At 42.0% G+C, this 22,235-nt stretch overlaps 1 protein-coding gene across 2 annotated transcripts in view; it reads left to right on the top strand.

Moving 5' to 3' along the window:
- The first annotated feature begins 667 nt into the window (after positions 1-667).
- Positions 668-22,235, top strand: part of GLE1 (GLE1 RNA export mediator) — a 39,778-nt gene continuing 18,210 nt past the window's right edge. For both annotated transcript variants that reach the window (XM_079706290.1, XM_079706289.1), the window contains exons 1-6: positions 668-788; positions 7,466-7,687; positions 13,220-13,330; positions 17,677-17,825; positions 18,082-18,142; positions 18,377-18,631. In XM_079706290.1, the coding sequence (XP_079562416.1) occupies positions 690-788; positions 7,466-7,687; positions 13,220-13,330; positions 17,677-17,825; positions 18,082-18,142; positions 18,377-18,631 (897 nt within the window). In that variant the 5' untranslated portion in view covers positions 668-689. The remainder of the gene's footprint in view (positions 789-7,465; positions 7,688-13,219; positions 13,331-17,676; positions 17,826-18,081; positions 18,143-18,376; positions 18,632-22,235) is intronic.

Genomic DNA, 22,235 nt, shown 5'->3' with positions numbered 1-22,235 from the left:
TTTGTACTTCATTTTTATGGCCCAATAATATTACTTTGTGTGGATACACCATATTTTATTGACTCATTGGTTGACGAACACGTGTTTCCATTTTTTGGCTGTTACAAGTAATTCAATATTCTACCAGTTTTTTGTGGACACATTTCTTTTGCGTATATATTTAGTAGAACTGCTGGGTTAATGATAACTTTATTTTTGGCCGCAGGCAGGCGGGATCTTAATTCCCCGACCAGGGATGGAACCCGCGCACCCTGCAGTGGAAGCGCACGAGTCTTAACCACTGCCAGGGAAGTCCCTCTTTAACCTTTTGATGAACTGCCAGACTGTCTTCCACAGGAGTTGACCTATTTTAGAGTCCCACTGGCAGCGTATGTATGAGGGTTCCAATTTCTCCACATGCTCATCAATACCTATTCAGTTTTCTGCAACCTGGAAGGCGCGGCCTTCTGAAGCCCCCACGTCCGAGGTCCCTGCAGGGCAGCGAGCCTCGGACCAAGCCCTGTGCGCAGGCGCGTTGGTGGGCGGGCTCAGCGCCGGAGGCGGGGCCATGCAGCAGTTAGGGGTGGGGTTGAACAGCGCCGCTACGTGTGCGCCCCGGAAGCGGAAGCGAGCAGCTGTTTCCGGTCGGCTGATTCGAGGACTTGTTTTGTCACAAGCGGCGCCCCTGGAGAGCTGTAGCGGGGCAAGCCATGCCTTCCGAGAGTCGCTCCTGGGAGACCCTGCAGGCGCTGCGCAGGTCTGACAAAGGTCGCCTTTGCTACCACCGCGATTGGCTGCTGCGGGGCGAGGTGAGCAGTGGCCCCAAAGGGGGCGGTGGTCCTTCCTGCCCCTCGTCGCGGGACTCTGCTCTTCCTTAGCCCTTGGCATGTCCTGCGCCAGGGAACCCGTGCGTTCTTGTAACAGCCCGGGTTTGCTGCTTGACTCCTGTGTGTGCATCACCGTCTCTCTCCTATTCTGACCTTCCGTGGAGCTCCCCTTCAGAGGTGCTCTTTGAAGGCTTCATTGCTCCCCGCAGCTGGCGTTAGGTGCCTGCGCCTATGTTGTCAGAGCAATCCTGGCCTCTCAGGGTCAGTTAGGTTACTGCGCGTCTCTTGTGTTAGGAGATCCAGATTTAGTGGTGAACGGTTAACAGGACCTAACCTATTGCTGCCAGTGAAATGACCAAATTTTTAGACAACGTTGGACGGACCTGGGAACTTTAATGGGGGCGTGGTCACTGCATCTAAGATTCGCAAAGCCCTGTACTAGACCGCGCAGGTGGGGGAATATAGAGACAGTTAAGGCATAGCTCCTCTTCCCGAGTTGCTGGTAATCTAGCTACAGGTATGATGTCTCTTCAGACTTAAATGTGAAACACTTCTAAAGCATTTCTGTCTTTATGTCTTTGACGGTTTTAAAGAATACATACCTACATTCTATAGGATGAATTCCAGCATGAATCTGTATGGTGTAGACTCAGGTTATGCATTCTTGGCAGGAATACCACAGAAATGATGCTGTGTTCTCAGTAAGTCACATCAGTCATACATAGATGCTTCAGCCCATCCCAGCACTGGTGATGCTCACCTTGATCACTTGGTTACAATGGTAACTTGCAGATATTTCCACGTAAAATTCACTTAAAATTCATCATTTTCCCTTTTGTAACTTCTTAGTATTTTGCTGGGAGGTAGTCCAAGGTTACACCAAAATATTTTTTTCTTATCAAACCTCCACCCTTAGCATTTATTGGTGATTTCTTCCTGAATCAGTCTTTTCTGTGATGTAGACAAATGGTGTTTCTTTATAGCTACCATTCCTACCTTTGTTAGCTGGCATTCTACTGTAAGGAAGAGCTTTCTTTTCTCTTCTGTTTAATTATTCATATCAGAATCCTCATGGGTTCTTTCTGTTTAATTGTTTATATCAGTATCCTCATGGGTTCCTATTTTATTCAGTGAGTTGTGATACACTACTTGTAACCTTGTGTGTGTATATTTGCCAGTTTATGTCTTTTGCTCATTTTTCTATTGGGGTTTTGCCAATATTTTATAAGTTCTTTATGTATTAAGGATAATAATATTCCTTTATCTGTGATATATATTGCATCCTTTTTTCTAGTTTGTCAGTTGAAATTGTTTTCTCCGTTGATGGTGTTTTTTATGGGTATGGGTTTATTTTTTACATTTGAAACTTTGCTCCTGGAATTTATTTTGGCATAAAGAAAGAGTAAAAAGTTGTCTCAAATTCAACATCCTTTCATGATAAAAACTCTTCCCAAAGTGAGTATAGAGGTAACATATCTCAACATAATAAAAGCTACTTTTATTATGGGACAAATAAAGCTACTTTTATTGTGGGACAGACCCACAGCCAACACAATACTCAGTGGTGGTGAAAAGCTGAAAGCCTTCCTGCTAAAATCTGGAGCAAGACAAGGATGCCCCCTCTCACCACTCCTATCTAATATAGAATTGGAAGTCCTAGCCACAGCAGTCAGACAAGGGAAATAAATAAAAAGGTATCCAAATCAGAAGGGAAGGGGTAAAATTGTTATTATATGCAGATTATGTGGTACTATCTATAGAAAACCCTATAAAGACTCCACAGAAAAACTTACTAGAACTGATAAATAAATTTAGCAAGGTAGCAGGATATGAGATTAACATACAGAAATCTGTTGCGTTTCTTTACACTAACAATGAAATATCAGAAAGGGAAAGTTTAAAAAAAAAACTTTTAAAGTCACATCCCCTCCCCCCAAAAAAACCTTAGAAATAAACCTGACCAAGGAGGTGAAAGACTTATATTCTGAGAACTGTAAAACACTAATAAAGGAAAGGAAATTGAAGATGATTCAAAGAAATGGAAAGATATCCCATGCTTTTGGATTGGAAAAATTAATATTATTAAAATAGCCATACTACCCAAAGCAATCTACAGATTTATTGCAATCCCTATCAAATTACCCATGACATTTTTCACAGAACTAGAACAAGTAATCCTAAAATTTATATGGAAGCACAAAAGACCCAGAATTGCCAAAGTAATCCTAAGGAAAAAGAACAAAACTGAAGGCATAGCCCTCCCAGACTTTAGACAATACAACAAAGCTACAGTAATCAAAACAGCGTGATACTGGGACAAAAACAGACATATGGGAGCTTCCCTGGTGGCGCAGTGGTTGAGAGTCTGCCTGCTGATGCAGGGGACATGGGTTCGTGCCCCGGTCTGGGAAGATCCCACATGCCGCAGAGGGGCTGGGCCCGTGAGCCATGGCCGCTGAGCCTGCGTGTCCGGAGCCTGTGCTCCACAACGGGAGAGGCCACAACAGTGAGAGGCCTGCGTACTGCAAAAACAAACAAACAAACAAAAAACAGACATATGGATCAATGAAACAGAATAAGACCATAAATAAACCCACACACCTACAGTCAATTAATCTTCAACAAAGCAGGCAAGAATATACAATGGAGAAAGGACAGTCTCTTCAGAAGGGTGTTGGGAAAGTTGGACAGCTGCATATGAATCAATGAAGTTAGAACACTTCCTCACAACATACACAAAAATAAACTCAAAATGGCTTAAAGACTTAAATATAAGACATGACACCATAAAACTCCTAGAGGAAAACATAACCAAAACATTCTCTGACATAAATCATAGTAGTGTTTTCTTAGTCTTTCAAGGCAATAGAAATAAAGCAAAAATAAACAAATGGGACCTAATCAAACTTACAAGCTTTTGCACAGCAAAGGAAACCATAAACAAAACAAAGACAACCTACAGACTGGGAGAAAATATTTGTAAACGATGAAACCGACAAAGGCTTAATTTCCAAAATATACAAGCAGCTCGTACAACTCAATAACAAAAACAAACCCATTCCAAAAATGAGCAGAAGACATTTCTTGAAAGAAGACATACAGATGGCCAATAGGCACATGAAAAGATGCTCAACGTCACTAATTATCAGAGAAATGCAAATCAGAACTACACTGAGGTACCACCTCACACTGGTCAGAATGGCCATCATTAAAAAGTCTGCAAATAATAAATGCTGCAGAGGATGTGGAGAAAAGGGAAGCCTCATACACTGCACCTCAGTGTATGAGGCTTCCCTTTTGAAAAGATATATGCACCCCAATGTTCTTAGTAGCACTATTTACAATAGCCAAGAGATGGAAGCAACCTAAATGTCCATTGACAGATGAATAGATAAAGATGTGGTATATGTATACAATGGACTACTACTCAGCCATAAAAAGAATGAAATAATGCCATTTGCAGCAACATGGATGGACCTAGACATTATCAGACTAAGTGAAGTAAGCCAGAAAGAGAAAGACATATCATATGATATCACAAGTGGAATCTAAAATATGATACAAATGAACTTTTTTTTTTTTTTGGTTGCGTTGGGTCTTCATTGCTGCGCGTGGGCTTTCTCTAGTAGCGGCGAGTGGGGGCTACTCTTCATTGTGGTGTGCGGGCTTCTCAATGCGGTGGCTCCTATTGTTGCGGAGCATGGGCTCTAGGCGCACGGGCTTCAGTAGTTGTGGCACATGGGCTCTAGGTGCACGGGCTTCAGTAGTTGTGACACATGGGCTCAGTAGTTGTGGCTCACGGGCTCTAGAGCGCAGGCTCAGTAGTTGTGGCGCACGGGCTTAGTTGCTCCGCAGCATGTGGGATCTTCCTGGACCAGGGCTCGAACCCGTGTCCCCTGCTTTGGCAGGCAGATTCTTAACCACTGCGCCACCAGGGAACCTCACAAATGAACTTATTTACAAAACAGAAACAGACTCAGACATAGAAAACAAATTTATGGTTACCAAAGAGGAAAGGAGAAAGGGGGTGGTGGGAGGGATAAATGAGGAGTTTGGGATTAGCAGACTACTATATATAAAATAGATAAACAACAAGGCCCTACTGTATACCACAGGGATTTATATTCAATATCCTGTAATAAACCATAATGAAAGGAATATGGAAAAGTACATATATATATTCAGATATGTGTATCTGAATCACTTTGCTGTATACCAGAAACTAACACAGCATTGTAAATCAACTACACTTCAGTTTTAAAAAAAAAGTTGTTGCCTCAACATTATTTCCAATATGTCTTTAAAATGAGCCTTGTCACTGTATAAAGTGTGCATACAGCCTGTTTGCTTCTATGTCTAGATTATTCCCCATGGGTTGAATATCTGTTTATTGTATACACACTCTAGATCAGTATTTCTCAGCCGTAGCATCATTGACATTTTGGGCTCAGCCAGATAATTCTTTGTGGTAGGGGCTGCTGTTGCTGTATTGGGCATTGTAGGGTGTTAAACAGCATCCCTGGCCTCTACCCAGTAAATGCCAGTTGTATCCTCCCAGTCGTGACAACCAAAAATGTCTCCAGACATTACCCTCCCAGTCATCTGGGGAGTAAAATTGTCCCTGCTGGAGACCCACTGATTTACGTAACATAATAGCTTGTGATTTTTGAGTAGCTATTATGTGCCAGGTACTGTGCTGAGTTCTTTATATCTATTACTCCTTTAATTCTCTCCCCAAACGTTTTGAGGTAGATCCCCTGTTATTCCATTTCAGAAGAAATGAAGTTTAGGCACAGAGAGGTTAGGTAATTTGCCCATGGTTATGCAGGTAAGTGGAAGTTCTCAGCCAAAATTTGCTGTATACTTTAACTACAGTTAAGTGGTATACATTTCTTTGGTTTAGAGCACTGTACACCAAACACATAGAGATAATAGATAACTGGTACAGTTGAACAACTCCACACACATATTGGAGAGTGTCTGGGACTTGTTTTATGGTCTTTATATTGTAGAACCTATTTTATTTAAGCCATTGGCTCTTACATCAGTAACCACTTTTCTTTTTAATTAATTAATTCATTTATTTACTTTTGGCTGTGTTGGGTCTTCGTTGCTGGGCGCGGGCTTTCTCTAGTTGCTGCGAGCGGGGGGCTACTCTTCTTTGCAGTGTGTGGGCTTCTCATTGTGGTGGATTCTCTTGTTGTGGAGCACGGGCTCTAGGCGCACGGGCTTCAGTAGTTGTGGCCCACAGGCTCTAGAGTGCAGACTCAGTAGTTGTGGTGCATGGGCTTAGTTGCTCCGCAGCATGTGGGATCTTCTGGACTAGGGATCAAACCCATGTGCCCTGCATTGGCAGGTAGCTTCTTAACCACTGCACCACCAGGGAAGTCCCTAGTAAGCACTTTTCTATGCCTATTTTTTATTTGCTTATTTTCATTTTAAAAAGCATAACGTTCATTTAGAAATTAAATACAGAAAATTAGAACAAGTAGAAATATGTCACTGATCTCCCAAGCTTAACTTCTGGTATATTTCCTTCAAATTTGTTAGGGTATTTATTTGTATTTATTTTATATCATTGTAGACATATTTATTTATACTCTTGTTTTTGCGCTTAAAATTGAATCTTGGGGGAGGAGGAAATGGAGTAAGTTCATCAAAAAATAGAAACTTCCAGTTATAAGATAGATAAGTACTAGGGATGTAATATACAACTTGGCGACTGTTAGCTAACACAGCTATACCATATATAGGAAAGTTAGGAGAGTACATGCTGAGAGTCTCATCACAAGAAGAAATTTTTTTTCCTTTTTTCTTTCTTTTGATTATATCTATATGAGAAGATGGATGTTGTTAGCTGAACCTACTTAATCATTTTACAATATATAAAAATCAAACCATCGTGTTTACGCCTTAAACTTTTACAGTGGTGTATGTCAATTATTTTTCAATAAAACTGGAAAAATTTGAACCTTACATAGGATTCACAATTGGCATTTTTAAATGACTAATATTCACTGAGTGTGTGTACCATAGTTTACTTCAAAATTCCTTTCAAGTTCTTTTCTGTTACAACGTTTTAGATTGCTTTCAAATCTGCTTTAATGACCATCTTTGTGCATTGTTCCTTTTTCTGTAGTTAGGGTTATTTAGTCTGATACTCTAAAAGGATAATAGGGCTTCCCTGGTGGCGCAGTGGTTGAGAGTCCGCCTGCCAATGCAGGGGACACGGGTTTGTGCCCCGGTCCGGGAAGATCCCACATGCCGCGGAGGGGCTGGGCCCGTGAGCCCTGGCCACTGAGCCTGCGCGTCCGGAGCCTGTGCTCCGCAACGAGAGAGGCCACAACAGGGAGAGGCCCGCGTAACGCAAGAAAAATAAATAAATAAATAAAAATAAATAAAAGGATAATAATCAAGGTCATTATCAAGAAGCTACTGTTAAAAAAAAAAAAAAGAAGCTACTGTACTTTCTCTTCATCTCTGATTGTTAATACAGTTACTTTGGGTCTTTGGTATGTATGTATGTATGTATGTATTTATTTATTTAGGCCTTCTTAGATTTTCAGTAAAGCATGTAGTGGATTATAAGGATGAAATTATTTTTGATTGCTTAGATCAGTTGACGTTCAAGTTGAGCTTAACCTTCTTCTTCCCTCTAGGATGTTTTAGAAGAATGTCTGTCTCTTCCCAAGCTGTCTTCTTACTCTGGATGGGTAGTAGATCATGTCCTACCCCATATGCAAGAGAACCCACCTCCCTCTGAGACTTCAACATCCCCTAGATCTACTTCAGCCCTCGGCCAGCCTTCATTTGTTCCCAAATCTCCTGTCAGAGACCCTGCCTTCTCACCAGCCTCCTCAGCAACACCAAATGGAACCAAGGTAAGGCTTTTGATCAGCTTAAGACAAAAGACGATGGTGGCTGCAAAGTTGAAGTGTTTAACATTGTCATACTACAGTGACCTTACTCTGGAGAAAATAATGGTTGCGTCTTCGAATTCTTGTAGCTGTTTGTAGCGACAGTGTTTTCCACATCACCCAGTGTTCTCTTTATGAAGACCCAGAGAGAGAAATTCCTCTCTATTCTTAGTACCAAGAATAGTAATTAATTTCATGAGCAAGTGGATTTTTTCTCATGAGCATTGCATCTGTTTAACTCAACAAAGTCTCCCTTTTTGTTGTTGGCTGCTGGAAAGCTTAGAGTGAATTTTATATTTGCTCTTAGATTTACATACCTTATTGTTGCTTCTGTATGAGTTTTTACCTTCTTTCTGGCTCTATTTTGTTCCTGCCTTTGTTTCTCCCACTTAAAACAGTTACATTGTTGCCGGTGCTCTTCTCTGCTCTTCTCTTTTCTCTTCTCTTCTCTTTCTATGTATCTCTAGAGGTATTTATTTATTTATTTATGGCTGCATTGGGTCTTAGTTGCTGCACACGGGTTTTCTCTAGTTGCAACGAGCGGGGGCTACTCTTTGTTGCGGTGTGCGGGCTTCTCATTGCAGTGACTTCTCTTGTTGCGGAGCATACGCTCTAGGCATGCGGGCTTCAGTAGTTGTGGCTTGCAGGCTCTAGAGCACAGGCTCAGTGGTTTTGGTGCACAGGCTTAGTTGCTCCGTGGCATGTGGGATCTTCCTGGACCAGGGCTCAAACCCATGTCCCCTGCACCGGCAGGAGGATTCTTAACCACTGCACCACCAGGGAAGTCCTGTTGTTATGTTTTATGTCCCTTTATAAGCTGCATTAAATCCTCTCTGGATCAAAGTAAAGTATAACAAGTAAGTATTTGGCCTAGAATGTAAAGAGTTAATAGAAAAAAAGTCTTCTAAACTTCTAAGCACTATTGTGCTTTTTCAAGTTTTAGATTTTTGTGCCAGCACAATAAGACTAGGCAACTTTTTAGAAAGGTAGAGATTACATTTTTCACATTTAGCTTCCAAAAGACAAAGTTCTTTGTTCTTTTTGTTCATACTCACTGCAGACTTTTGTTTACTGAAAATATATTATCAATTCAACAAAAGGAATAAGTTAAATCTCCCTATGGTTTCATCATTTCAGTCATCAGTTACTCCTTTCCAGTTTCATGTGCCTGCATCCTTGTACCTTGGCATAATTAAGTTGTACGTGCACTCTCATGTTCTGCTTTTCCTTCCTAACTTTATTTTGTTCATGAACTATTTGAATTATTTGTTCACATAATTTCCACCTTTGTAAATGTCTACTTAGAGGATATGTAATATCCTGTAATTTATTAAACTGCTCCTTTATTATTAGGCATTTATATTTTTCCATTTCATTGCTTTTAAAGATATTACACTGAGAAACTTTCTGCAGAGAGATTTTTCCGTTTTTAATCTTAAAATATGTCTTCTAGCTAATATCTTAAAATAAATGCCCAAATGATTTGACTGGCGTCAAAGATAAAAGGGTATGAACATTTTTTAAAATTTTAAATCTTTTTTTAATTGTAAAATATTCATGACATAAAATTTACCATTTAACCATTTTTTAGAGTACAATTCAGTGGCATTAAGTACATTCCTAGTGTTGTGTGGCCATCACCATTATCCATCTCCAGAACTTTTTCATCATCTAAAACTAAAAACACTACACTCATTAATCAATAACTCCAGGACTTCCCTGGTGGTGCAGTGGTTAAGAATCCGCCTGCCAAGGCAGGGGACACAGGTTCGATCCCTGGTGTGGGAAGATACTACATGCCATGGAGCAGCTAAGCCTGTGTGCCACAACTACTGAGCCTGCTCTCTAGAGCCTGCGAGCCACAACTACTGAGCCTGCATGCCACAGCTACTGAAGCCCACGCGCCTAGAGCTCATGCTCCACAACAAGAGAAGCCACCGCAATGAGAAGTCTGTGTGCCACAACGAAGAGTAGCCCCCACTCACCACAACTAGAGAAAGGCCGCGCACAGCAATGAAGACCCAATGCAGCCATAAATCAATCAATCAATCAATCCTTATTTCCCCCTACCCCCAGTCCCTAGCAACCACCATTCTACTTTCTGTCTATGAATTTGACCATTTTAGGTACTTCATATAAGTGGAATCATGTAATGTTTGTCATTTTGTGACTGGTTTATTTCACTTAGCATAATGTCTTCAAGGTTCATCCATGTTGTCGCATGTGTCAGAATTTCCTTCCTTTTAAGGCTGAATAATATTCCACTGTGTGTACCACGTTTTGTTTATTCATTCATCTGTCACTGGATGTTTAGCTTGCTTCCACCTTTTGGCTATTGGTGACTAGTGCTGCTATGAATATGCATGTACATGTATTAGTTTGAGTACCTGTTTTCAATTCTTTGGGGTATGTACCCAGAAGTAGAATTGATGGATCATGTGGTAATTCTATGTTTAAATTTTTGAGGAACCATCATATTGTTTTCCACAGCGGCTGTATCATTTTACATTCCTACTAACAATGCACAAGGGTTTCAGTTTCTCCACATCTTTGCTAACATTTGTTATTTGCTGGGTTGTTTTTGTTTGTTTGTTTGTTTTTATTTTGTTTTGTTTTACAAAAGCCATCCTAGTGGGCATGAAGTGTATCACTGGTTTTGATTTGCATTTCCCTAAATGATTAGTGATGTTGAGCATATTTTCATGTGCTTATTAGCCATTTGTATATCTTCTTTGGAGAAATGTCTTTGCAAGAGTTATTCACAATAAGAAAGAATTTATTGTACAGTAAATAATAATCCTAAAGAATAATACAGGACAGAGATGATTATTCATATTATGAAAGACTGCATGATTACATACATAAAAAGTTTACTTTTTAGTTTATATTTCACACTTCATCTTTCAAAATATTAGTCTTTAAAAAATATTTCTAGCAATTGAACATCATAGACACAAAAATGAACTTTAGCCTAAACTTTACAACTTACATAAAAATTAACTCAAAATGATCATGAACTTAAATGTAAAACTATAAGACCTTTAGGGAAAAAAAAAAGCATAATCAGAACCTAGGACTAGGTGAAGAGTTTTTAGATTTGACACTAAAAACTTAATCGGGCTTCCCTGGTGGTGCAGTGGTTGAGAGTCTGCCTGCCGATGCAGGGGACACGGGTTCGTGCCCCGGTCTGGGAGGATCCCACATGCCGCAGAGCGGCTGGGCCCGTGAGCCATGGCCGCTGGGCCTGCGCGTCCAGAGCCTGTGCTCCGCGGCGGGAGAGGCCACAACAGTGAGGGGCCCGCGTACCGCAAAAAAAAAACCAAAAAAAACTTAATCCATAGAAGGAAAAATTAATAAAGTGGACCTCATCAAATGAAAAGCGTGGCTCAGTGAATGACCTTGTGAAGAGGATGATCAGACAAGCTACTGACTGAGAGAAAGTAGTTGCAAACGACGTATCTGACAAAGGTTTATGTATCTAGAATATATTTAAAATATATATCGAGACTATATATTTAGAATATATTTTTAAAACTCTTAAAACTCAAAGGTTAAACAAAAACTTTCTAACCTTCAATTAGAAAATGAGCAAAAGATATGAACAGACATTTCACCTAAGACAATATATAGACAATATAAGTACATGAAAATATGTTCACCATCATTAGCCATTAAAGAAATGCAAATTAAAACCAGGACGAAGTAGCACTACACACCTATCAGAATGGTTAAAATAAAAAATAGTGACACCACCAAATGCTGACAATGATGTGGAGAATCTGGATCACTCATGTATTTTGGGTGGAAATGTGGAATGGTACAGGCAGTTTGAAAACAGTTTGGCTCAGTTTCTTATAAAACTAAATAGGTACTTAACTATATGACCTAGCAATTGCATTCTTGGGCATTTTTCCCAGAGAAATCAAAACTTATATTTACATAAAAATCTGTATACCAGTGATCATAGGAGCTTTATTTATTATATCCCAAGCTGGAAACAGTGAAATGTCTTTCAACAGATGAATGGTTAAACAAACTGGTACATCTCTATCATGGAATACTACTGGCAATAAAAAGGAACAAGTCCTTGATAATATGCAACAACGTAGGATCTCAGAGGCATTATACGAAGTGAAAAAGTCAGTCTCAAAAGATTATGTGCTGTATGGTTCCATTTATTTAACGTTCTTGAAATTCTATCATTATAGAGATGGAGAACAGATTAGCGATATAAAGGTGTGGCACAAGGAAGCTTTATGGTGATGGAACAGTTCTGTACTTTGTGATGGTGGTTACACATGTGATAAAATTGCATAAAACTATACACGTACCCAAACGAATTCCTGTAAAACCTGGTGAAATCTGAATAAGTTCTGTGGCTCGTACCGTCAATTTACTGTTTCCAACTTCCTGTAAATTATAATTATTTCAAAATTAAAAAAAAAAATTAAGTTCCTATGAGCAGCTTCTCAGAGGCAGCAGTTTCTAGTTCTGATCCTGCCAATAGTGTGGCATGCCCTCAGGCATCTTTCCCTCCTTAGGCCTCAGTTTCTTCATCTGTAAATCTGGTACTGGACTAAATTGCCAAGGTCCTCTCCAGGTATAAAATTCCGTAATTCTTGAGGTTTAAGTAAAGTTTTGGATGGCTTTATATAATGAATTGTATCATTTACAAATTTTTGATGTTTAAGTAACAGAAACCCAGTTTAAACTAGCTTAAGCAAAACAAGGGAGTCAGGGGAGAAATTAATTAGCTCATATAACGGAAATGTAGGAGTGCATTTCGAATCAATTAGATCTAGAGGATCTATTTTCTGCTTGTCTGTCCTTGATATTATTTCTCACTTGATTCAGTGACTCAGACCCAGGGCTTTGCTTCACCATTTCTCAATTCTGCCTAACTCGTCTTGGTTTCATCTTTCAGATAGACTGTCTGGCAGGATGTCTCTTAGTAGCCCTAGAAACATGTCTTCTTAGCTTAGCATCTCCAGAATAAGAGAAAGCCATACCAAATAGCTCCATCAGGAAAATTCAGAGATGGACTCTGGCTTAGCTTAGGTCATAAGCCTCATTCCTGAAGTAGATACTGGGTACAGGGGGATAGAATACTTTGATTACCAGGCTGGTCACATGCTTAGTGACCCCTGACGCTAGGGGGCGTGGAAGAATCGGGGATGTGGGCTGGGGTTTCTCCATCCAAACCAACCCAGCAAAAACGGCCACTTATTAGAAGAAATGGGGAAAATGTGCTGGACAAATCAAAACAAATGAGCAAGCAAAAAAAATACAAAAAACTGTCCAAAGCAAAAACATCCACTTTATTAAGGAAACCAATTAGAATAAGGTCAATATCATGAAAAGCACACTGGTTCTAACATATATTGTTTTGTTGTTGTTATTGGTTGTTCATAAGTAAGGATATGATTTTTGTTCAGATTGAATAACACCAACTTTACCGTCTTAAAAGCTTAATTTTTCCATCTTCTGTCTGTATAGGACAAATATGAGTCTCAGCATACAGAACCTGTGGTACTTCAGTCCTCCCGGGGGATCAAAGTGGAAGGCTGCATCCGAATGTATGAGCTGCTGCACAGAACGAAAGGAGCAGTAAGTAACCCTTGAAGTAAGACAGGCGTGACCCTAGGGAGCCACGTTTAAATGCAGTTCCTCAGGGATTATGAATGTCCACCATGTACTAATAATCATCATGCCCCACCTACTAGTAGCTCTGATTCAGCTGGGGAGATAGCATAACATAGCAGTCAAGAGTAAGCTCTCTAGGGCTTCCCTGGTGGCGCAGTGGTTGAGAGTCCGCCTGCCGATGCAGGGGACACGGGTTCGTGCCCCGGTCCGGGAGGATCCCACATGCCGCGGAGCGGCTGGGCCCGTGAGCCATGGCCGCTGAGCCTGTGCGTCCGGAGCCTGTGCTCCACAACGGGAGAGGCCACAGCAGTGAGAGGCCCACGTACCGCAAAAAAAAAAGAAAGAAAGAAAGAAAGAGTAAGCTCTCTAAAGTCAAATCTGGTTTCAAATCCTACCTCTTCTATTTTACATGTGACTTTGGGAAAATTACCTGGGCTTTCCTGGCTTCCATTTACTTCTCCAAAATTTGAAGATGATCTTTGTTGTCAGATAAGGTTATACTGAGAAGATTGACCTTAACAGCCTCTTGAAAAAAGAATAGCACTATTTTAATTAGTTTATTTGACTTTATTTTTTTATTAGAAAAACAATGCATGTTTTGTAAAACTTTTTCTTTTTTTAATTTTTATTTATTTATTTTTGGCTGTGTTGGGTCTTTGTTGCTGCGCGCAGGCTTTTTCTAGTTGCGGTGAGTGCAGGCTACTGTTCGTTGTGGTGCGCAGGCTTCTTATGGCGGTGGCTTCTCTTGTTGTGGAGCATAGGCTCTGGGTGTGCAGGCTTCAGTAGTTGTGGCTCGTGGGCTCAGTAGTTGTGGCTCGCAGGCTCTAGAGCACAGGCTCAGTAGTTGTGGCGCACGGGCTTAGCTGCTCCACAGCATGTGGGAATCTTCCTGGGCCAGGGCTTGAACCCGTGTCTCCTGCATTGGCAGGCGGATTCTTTTTTTTTTTTTTTGGTACGCGGGCCTCTCACTGTTGTGGCCTCTCCCGTTGCAGAGCACGGGCTCCGGACGCACAGGCTCAGTGGCCATGGCTCACGGGCCCAGCTGCTCCGCGGCATGTGGGATCTTCCCGGACCGGGGTATGAACCCACGTCCCCTGCATCGGCAGGCGGATTCTTAACCACTGTGCCACCAGGGAAGTCCCTGTAAAACTTTTTAAAGAGTACATGAGTTTATAAATTGAAAGTCTTCTAGCATCTATCCTCATTCATTTATTCATGAAGTCACCAAATACTTATTGAGCACTTTTGTTCTAGTCCTAGATAAAACAGTGAACAGGGAATTCCCTGGCGGTCCAGTGGTTAGGACACCACGCTTTCAGTGCTCATGGCCGGGTTCAATCCCTGGTTGGGGAACTAAGATCCCATAAGCTGCCAAAAAAAAAAAACAGTGAACAAAGTAGACGCAATCCATGTCCTCATAGAGTTTATATGCTGGAGGGAGAAACATAGAACCAAGGTTCTAAAATATAGTTAGAAGACTATTATGATCTGAGTGAGAGACAGCAACAGTCATTGAAGCATTTACTTTGACACTGGATAAAAAAGGATGACGGTTGCTTAGATTGGAGGGGAGCGGTAGCAATGGAGATGGTGAGGGAGAGAAAGACAGGTTCTTCTTGGGTTTTCTCAGCTCTCTTCTTTCAATCATCACTCCTGCATGGACTTTCTGTCCTCCAGATGCAAGTAGAAAGTTTTTCCTTGCTGATAATCTTCCTCATGTGCTCTCTGTTGTTGAGTCTTTTTTTTCTTCCCAACTTTTTTTTTTTTTTTTTGCGGTACACGGGCCTCTCACTGTTGTGGCCTCTCCCATTGCGGAGCACAGGCTCCGGACGCACAAGCTCAGCTGCCATGGCTCATGGGCCCAGCCACTCCACGGCATGTGGGATCTTCCCAGAGCGGGGCACGAACCCGTGTCCCCTGCATCGGCACGCGGACTCTCAACCACTGCACCACCAGGGAAGCCCCCAACTTTTAATTAAACAGTCTCAGAGGAGAGGATATATATATATATATATATATATTTGTGTTCAATTTGCCGCCTTCTACTGGAAGTTTTTTTTTTCTTCTTGTAAATTTATTTATTTATTTACTTACTTACTTATTTATTTTTGGCTGAGTTGGGTCTTTGTTGCTGCGCACGGGCCCTCCCTAGTTGCAGCGAGTGGGGGCCACTCCTCGCTGCGGTGCACAGGCTTCTTATTGCAGTGGCCTCTCTTGTTGCAGAGTACGGGCTCTAGGTGTATGGGCTTCAGTAGCTGAGGCTCGAGGGCTCTAGAGCGCAGCAACAGCCGTGGTGCACAGGCTTAGTTGCTCCACGGCATGTGGGATCTTCCTGGACCAGGGCTTGAACCGGTGTCCCCTTCTTTGGCAGGCAGATTCTTAACGACTTTGCTACCAGGGAAGCCCTACTAGAAGTGTTAAAATAACTTTTAAAATACAATAGCCTAATATCTTAATAATATATATTAACATGTCACCATGCCAGTGTATACAGCATGTCATCTTCCTTAAAGGCTGCAGAGTATTTTCTAGTATGACCTACTGTAATATATTTAACTATTTCCCTGTTAATTTAAATTGTTTCAAATTTATTGCCATTATCAACAGGGCTGTAGTGAGCATCCTTGTACATATATCTTTTTTTTTTAAATAAATTTATTTATTTTATTTATTTTTGGCTGCGTTGGGTCTTCGTTGCGTCACGTGGGCTTTTCATTGCAGTGGCTTCTCTTGTTGCCGAGCACGGGGGCTCTAGGCATGGGGGCTTCAGTAGTTGTGGCATGTGAGCTCAGTAGTTGTGGCTCGCGGGCTCTAGAGCACAGGCTCAGTAGTTGTGGCGCACGGGCTTGGTTGCTCTGTGGCATGTGGGATCTTCCCAGACCAGGGCTCAAACCCGTGTCCCCTGCATTGACCGGCAGATTCTTAGCCACTGCGCCACCAGGGAAGTCCCCTTGTACATACATCTTTGCACACATATGCAAGTATTTCCTCAGGACAAATTCCTAAAATGGAATAGTGTCAAAGGATATAGACACTTTAAATTTTGATAGTTAAAATGTCAAATTGCTCTTAAAAACCAAATGAGAGGGCTTCCCTGGTGGCGCAGTGGTTAAGAATCTGCCTGCCAATGCAGGGGACATGGGTTCGAGCCCTGGTCCAGAAAGATCCCGCAGGCCGCGGAGCAACCAAGCCCGTGTGCCACAACTACTGAGCCTGTGCTGTAGAGCCTGCATGCCACAACTACTGAAGCCTGCGCACCTAGAGCCATGCTCCTCAACAAGAGAAGCCACTGCAATGAGAAGCCCACACACTGCGATGAAGAGTAGCCCCCGCTCGCAGCAACTGGAGAAAACCTGCACGCAGCGGTGAAGACCCAATGCAGCCAAAAATAAACAAATAAATAAATTTATTTTTAGAAAAAACAAATGAGAGTACTCTCGTGAATAATAAATGGAATACCTGATACCCTTAGGTATACAGGAAAGGGACTTTCCTAAGTGAGGGTGGAGGAAAAGACTCTAGGCAGAGATAATAACTTGAGGGAAGGAGTGAGATAGGAGAGTGCATAGCATGTTTATGGAATTCGAATAAGGATTTCTTTAGATTACCCTGAAGCTCTCATAAGAATACACAGGATGGGGGCTTCCCTGGTGGCGTGGTGGTTGAGAGTCTGCCTGCTGATGCAGGAGACACCGGTTCGTGCCCCAGTCCGGGAAGATCCCACATGCCGTGGAGCGGCAGGGCCCGTGAGCCATGGCCGCTGAGCCTGCGCATCCGGAGCCTGTGCTCTGCAACGGGAGAGGCCACAACAGTAAGAAGCCCACGTGCCGCAAAAAAAAAAAAAAAAAAAAAAAGAATACACAGGATGGAAATTCCCTGGTGGTCCAGTGGTTACTGAACTCCACACTTTCACTGACGAGGGCCCAGGTTCGATTTCCAGTCAAGGAACTAAGATCCCACAAGCTGTAGAGTGTGGCCAAAAAAGAAAAAGAGTACAGTAAGCTTAAGGATGGAAGCTTATAAGTGCAGGGCTATTTGATACTATGTTGGTGAATACCCGTCCATTCTTAGCTTATACTGGAGTGACATAAACCATGTGGGGCAAATTGGCAAAGCTTTCCACAACAGCTGAGTTTAAGGATCAACCCAAAGCGGAGAGGTGACTCAAGCAAAGGTTCCAAGAAGTAGGCAGATGATTCCATGCCCTGAAGTATCTTTGATGGAGTTAAGGGCTGATGGGAGGCCATCCCATAGGGGTAAATGAGCAGGGTGTGATGGAGCTCCGGAGAGCTGGTGCTGATCCTTTGCAGGAGGGCTTGAGGCAGTGGCAGGAGGAACAGGAGAGGCAGGCGCTGGCCCTCTCTGAGATGGCATCTGAGCAGCTGAAGCGCTTCGATGAGCGGAAGGAACTGAAGCATCACAAAGAATTCCAGGACTTACGTGAAGTGATGGAGAAGAGGTGAGTTCCCTGAATTACAACGGGAATGTCGGCATGGTCCACCGGAACTCTTTCCCTACATAAAACCCAAAGGGAAGGAGTTGAATTTCTTCTGAGTCCTTAAATATCAAAATAAAATAGCCGAAGAAGCTTGTAACCTAGAAAAATGACCAACCTTGGAAAGACGATCGATGCAACACAGAGAGGAGGCTTTTAGGAGAGGTAGAACAATTTTAGGAAGCATCCCTGACTCTTCCTCCCTCCATTTTTCATTCAGCTCCAGAGAAGCCCTGGGGCAGCAAGAGAAGCTGAAAGCTGAGCATCATCACAGGGCGAAGGTCAGAGCTTGGGAGAGTCCATGTGGGTGTTCAGTGTCTGAGTGACGTGCCTGAGGAGTCGGGTTCCAGCACAGTCACAGAGGACCTGGCCCCTGTCATGCCACTGTGTGGCTGACTTGGGGCAGTCCTTTTGTCACTCTGGGCCTCTCTGTGAAAATAGGTAGCCCGCACAGGACTGGAAGAATGTAGACAGGGAAGGCCCAGGAGCCCTTACTTTGACCGCCCTTCCTGTAGATTCTCAACCTGAAGCTGCGGGAGGCGGAGCAGCAGCGCCTGAAGCAGGTGGAGCAGGAGCGGCTCCGGAAGGAAGAGGGCCAGGTCCGCCTGCGGAACCTCTACGCCCTGCAGGAGGAGGTGCTGCACCTCAGCCAGCAGCTGGACTCCGCCGACCCGCGCAGAGACCTGCCCAGGGTTGACCTGTCTGCCTTCCGGACCCGAGGCAACCAGCTGTGCGGCCTCATCTCGGGGATCATCCGGGCCACTTCTGAGGTGAGGGGACTTCAGGAAGACTCTGTCTTTGAAATGAAGAACATTGAAAGCAAAATTGTTTTGTGATTTAAAAATAATACCTGCTTATTACCGCTTGTCATCCTCTTACCTAGAGATAACCACTGTTAGTGCTTTGTATTTCTTTTTTGCCTGTGTGTGTGTGTGTGTGTGTGTGTGTGTGTGTGATGCCCACTCTAAATTGGGCTCATATAGATATAATTTCTTATCTTAGGTTAAAAAAAAATTTGTTTCTTCCAACTGCAAAATACTTTAGTTCATTCATTAATATAAACTGAATGCCTGCGATGCTTATGATAAAAATTAAAACCTAACAGAAATGTATATTGCATTTTTTCAGTTGATATGGTATTTGGAACACGTAATTACTATAGTCATTGAAGTGGTAAAACCTGCAAGTATTGCCTTGACACATAATAGGTATTCAATAAATATTTGATGAACAGATGAAATCGGATACTTCCAACATGTAACCATACCAAAATTTATTGAAAAAACATGCCTATTGGTGAATATTTAAGTTTCCATATTTTCTCTATCATGAGTAACACTGCAGTGATATCACTTTGTGTATGTCTTATCTGTATTTTTGATTATTTCTTTGACGTAAATTCCTACAAATGGAATTACTTGGTCAAAGAACTTGAAGGTTTTTTTTTTTTTTTTTTGGTTGCACCTGGTCTTAGTTGCGGCCTGCTGGCTCTTTAGTTGCAGCATATGGGCTCCTTAGTTGCAGCTCTCTGGCTCCTTAGTTGTGGCATGCATGTGGGATCTAGTTCCCTACCAGGGATCAAACCTGGGCCCCCTGCATTGGGAGTACAGAGTCTTATCCACTGAACCACTAGGGAAGTCCCAACTTTAAGGTTCTTGATTTGCATCCTAAAGTTGTACCAGTTCACACTTCTATGAATTGTATGTTCTTTTTTTTTCTTTAACTTTTTTTTTCCTTTTTTAAAATTTTTGGCCACGCTGCACAGCTTGCAGGATCTTATTTTAATTCCCCGACCAGGGATGAAATCCACACCCTCGGCAGTGAAAACATGGTGTCCTAACCACTGGACCACCAGAGAATTCCTAAATTCTATGTTCTTTGCCCTTTTTTCATACCTCTACAGTTTGTGTTTTGAAAAATCAACTTATATGAGTTCTAAATATTAAGAACCTTAAGCATTTATCATATTTGAGGCAGAAATTTATAGTTTACTGTTAACTTTCAATTCTCTTTTTGGCTTTTGTTTACCCTTCTTTTTGTAAAATTTCAAACCTACACGGAAATGGAGAGAAAAGCATGATGTACCTTTTGGCACCCACTCCCCAGCTCCCGCAAGAATCCGCACATGGCAGTCTCATTTCATCTATGCTGCCACCTGCACCCCTTCCTCCAGATGGTTTTACAGTAAATCTCAAACATACTACTTCATCTGCAAAATAATTTAGTATGTATCTCTAAAAGATATAACTCTCTATTACATAACCGAAACACTAATATTGTACCTAAAAAACTAATAATTCATTTAATATGATCAGATATCTAGCCAGTGTTCAAATTTCTCCAGCTGTCTCAATAATTTTTTTTTTTTTTTACAATTGGTTGGAAAATTAACATCCATACAAAGTTCAACTTTTTGGTTTGCTATGTCTTACTTAAGTCTTTTAATGTTAAGACTCCCTTATCGGGCTTCCCTGGTGGCGCAGTGGTTGAGAGTCTGCCTGCCAATGCAGGGGACACGGGTTCGAACCCTGGTCTGGGAGGATCCCACATGCCGCGGAGCGACTGGGCCCGTGAGCCATGACTACTGAGCCTGCGAGTCTGGAGCCTGTGCTCCGCAACGGGAGAGGCCGCGACAGTGAGAGGCCCGCGCAGCACGATGAAGAGTGGCCCCCGCTCTCCGCAACTAGAGAAAGCCCTCGCACAGAAACGAAGACCCAACGCAGCCAAATAAATAAATAAAATAAATTAAAAAAAAAAAAGACTCCCTTATCTCTCTCTTTTTTCTTGCCATTGTTGAAGAATCTGGATCATTTGTTCTATAAAATTTCCTACATTCTGGAAAATTTCAATGCAATTGCTAACCCTAACCCTTGGATTTTTTTTTTGTAATGTCTGAAACATTTATATTAACATATTTCCATACAAATAACCCAAAGAAAGTTTAGTATTAGTTGTTTTTTGTTGGTTTGTTTGTTTATGCTGCAGGTTCTTGTTAGTCATCAATTTTATACACATCAGTGTATACATATCAATCCCAGTCGCCCATTCAGCGCACCACCATCCCCACCCCACCGCAGTTTCCCCCGCTTGGTGTCCGTACATTTGTTCTCTACATCTGTGTCTCAACTTCTGCCCTGCAAACCGGTTCATCTGTACCATTTTTCTAGGTTCCACATACATGCGTTAATATACGATATTTGTTTTTCTCTTTCTGACTTCACTCTGTATGACAGTCTCTAGATCCATCCACGTCTCAACAAATGACTCAATTTTGTTCCTTTTTATGGCTGAGTAATATTCCATTGTATATATGTGCCACATCTTCTTTATCCATTCATCTGTAAATGGGCATTTAGGTTGCTTCCATGACCTGGCTATTGTAAATTGTGCTGCAGTGAACATTGGGGTGCATGTGTCTTTTTTTTGTGTGTGTGTGGTACGCGGGCCTCTCACTGTTGTGGCCTCTCCCGTTGCGGAGCACGCTCTGCGGCCATGGCTCACGGGCCTAGCCACTCTGCGGCATGTGGGATCTTCCCGGACCGGGGCACGAACCCGTGTCCCCTGCATCGGCAGGCGGACTCTCAGCCACTGCGCCACCAGGGAAGCCTGCATGTGTCTTTTTAAATTATGGTTTTCTCTGGGTAAATGCCCAGTAGTGGGATTGCTGGGTCATATGGTAGTTCTATTTGTAGTTTTTTAAGGAACCTCCATACTGTTCTCCATAGTGGCTGTACCAATTCACATTCCCACCAGCCCTGCAAGAGTGTTCCCTTTTTTCCACAACCTCTCCAGCATTTATTGTTTCTAGATTTTTTGATGATGGCCATTCTGACTGGTGTGAGATGATATCTCATTGTAGTTTTGATTTGCATTTCTCTAATGATTAAAGATGTTGAGCATTCTTTCATGTGTTTGTTGGCAGTCTGTATATCTTCTGTGGAGAAATGTCTATTTAGGTCTTCTGCCCATTTTTGGATTGGGTTGTTTGTTTTTTTGTTACTGAGCTGCATGAGCTGCTTATAAATTTTAGAGATTAATCCTTTGTCAGTTGCTTGATTTGCAAATATTTTCTCCCATTCTGAGGGTTGTCTTTTCGTCTTGTTTATGGTTTCCTTTGCTGTGCAAAAGCTTTTAAGTTTCATTAGGTCCCACTTGTTTATTTTTGTTTTTATTTCCATTACTCTAGGAGGTGGATCAAAAAAGATCTTGCTGTGATTTATGTCAAAGAGTGTTCTTCCTATGTTTTCCTCTAAGAGTTTTATAGTGTCCAGTCTTACATTTAGGTCTCGAATCTATTTTGAGTTTATTTTTGTGTATGGTGTTAAGGAGTGTTCTAATTTCATTCTTTTACATGTAGCTGGCCAGTTTTCCCAG

The sequence above is a fragment of the Hyperoodon ampullatus genome (genome assembly GCF_949752795.1).
Source record: "Hyperoodon ampullatus genome assembly, chromosome: 6".
Lineage (NCBI taxonomy): Eukaryota > Metazoa > Chordata > Mammalia > Artiodactyla > Ziphiidae > Hyperoodon > Hyperoodon ampullatus.
This window is presented reverse-complemented; position numbering and strand designations above follow the sequence as displayed.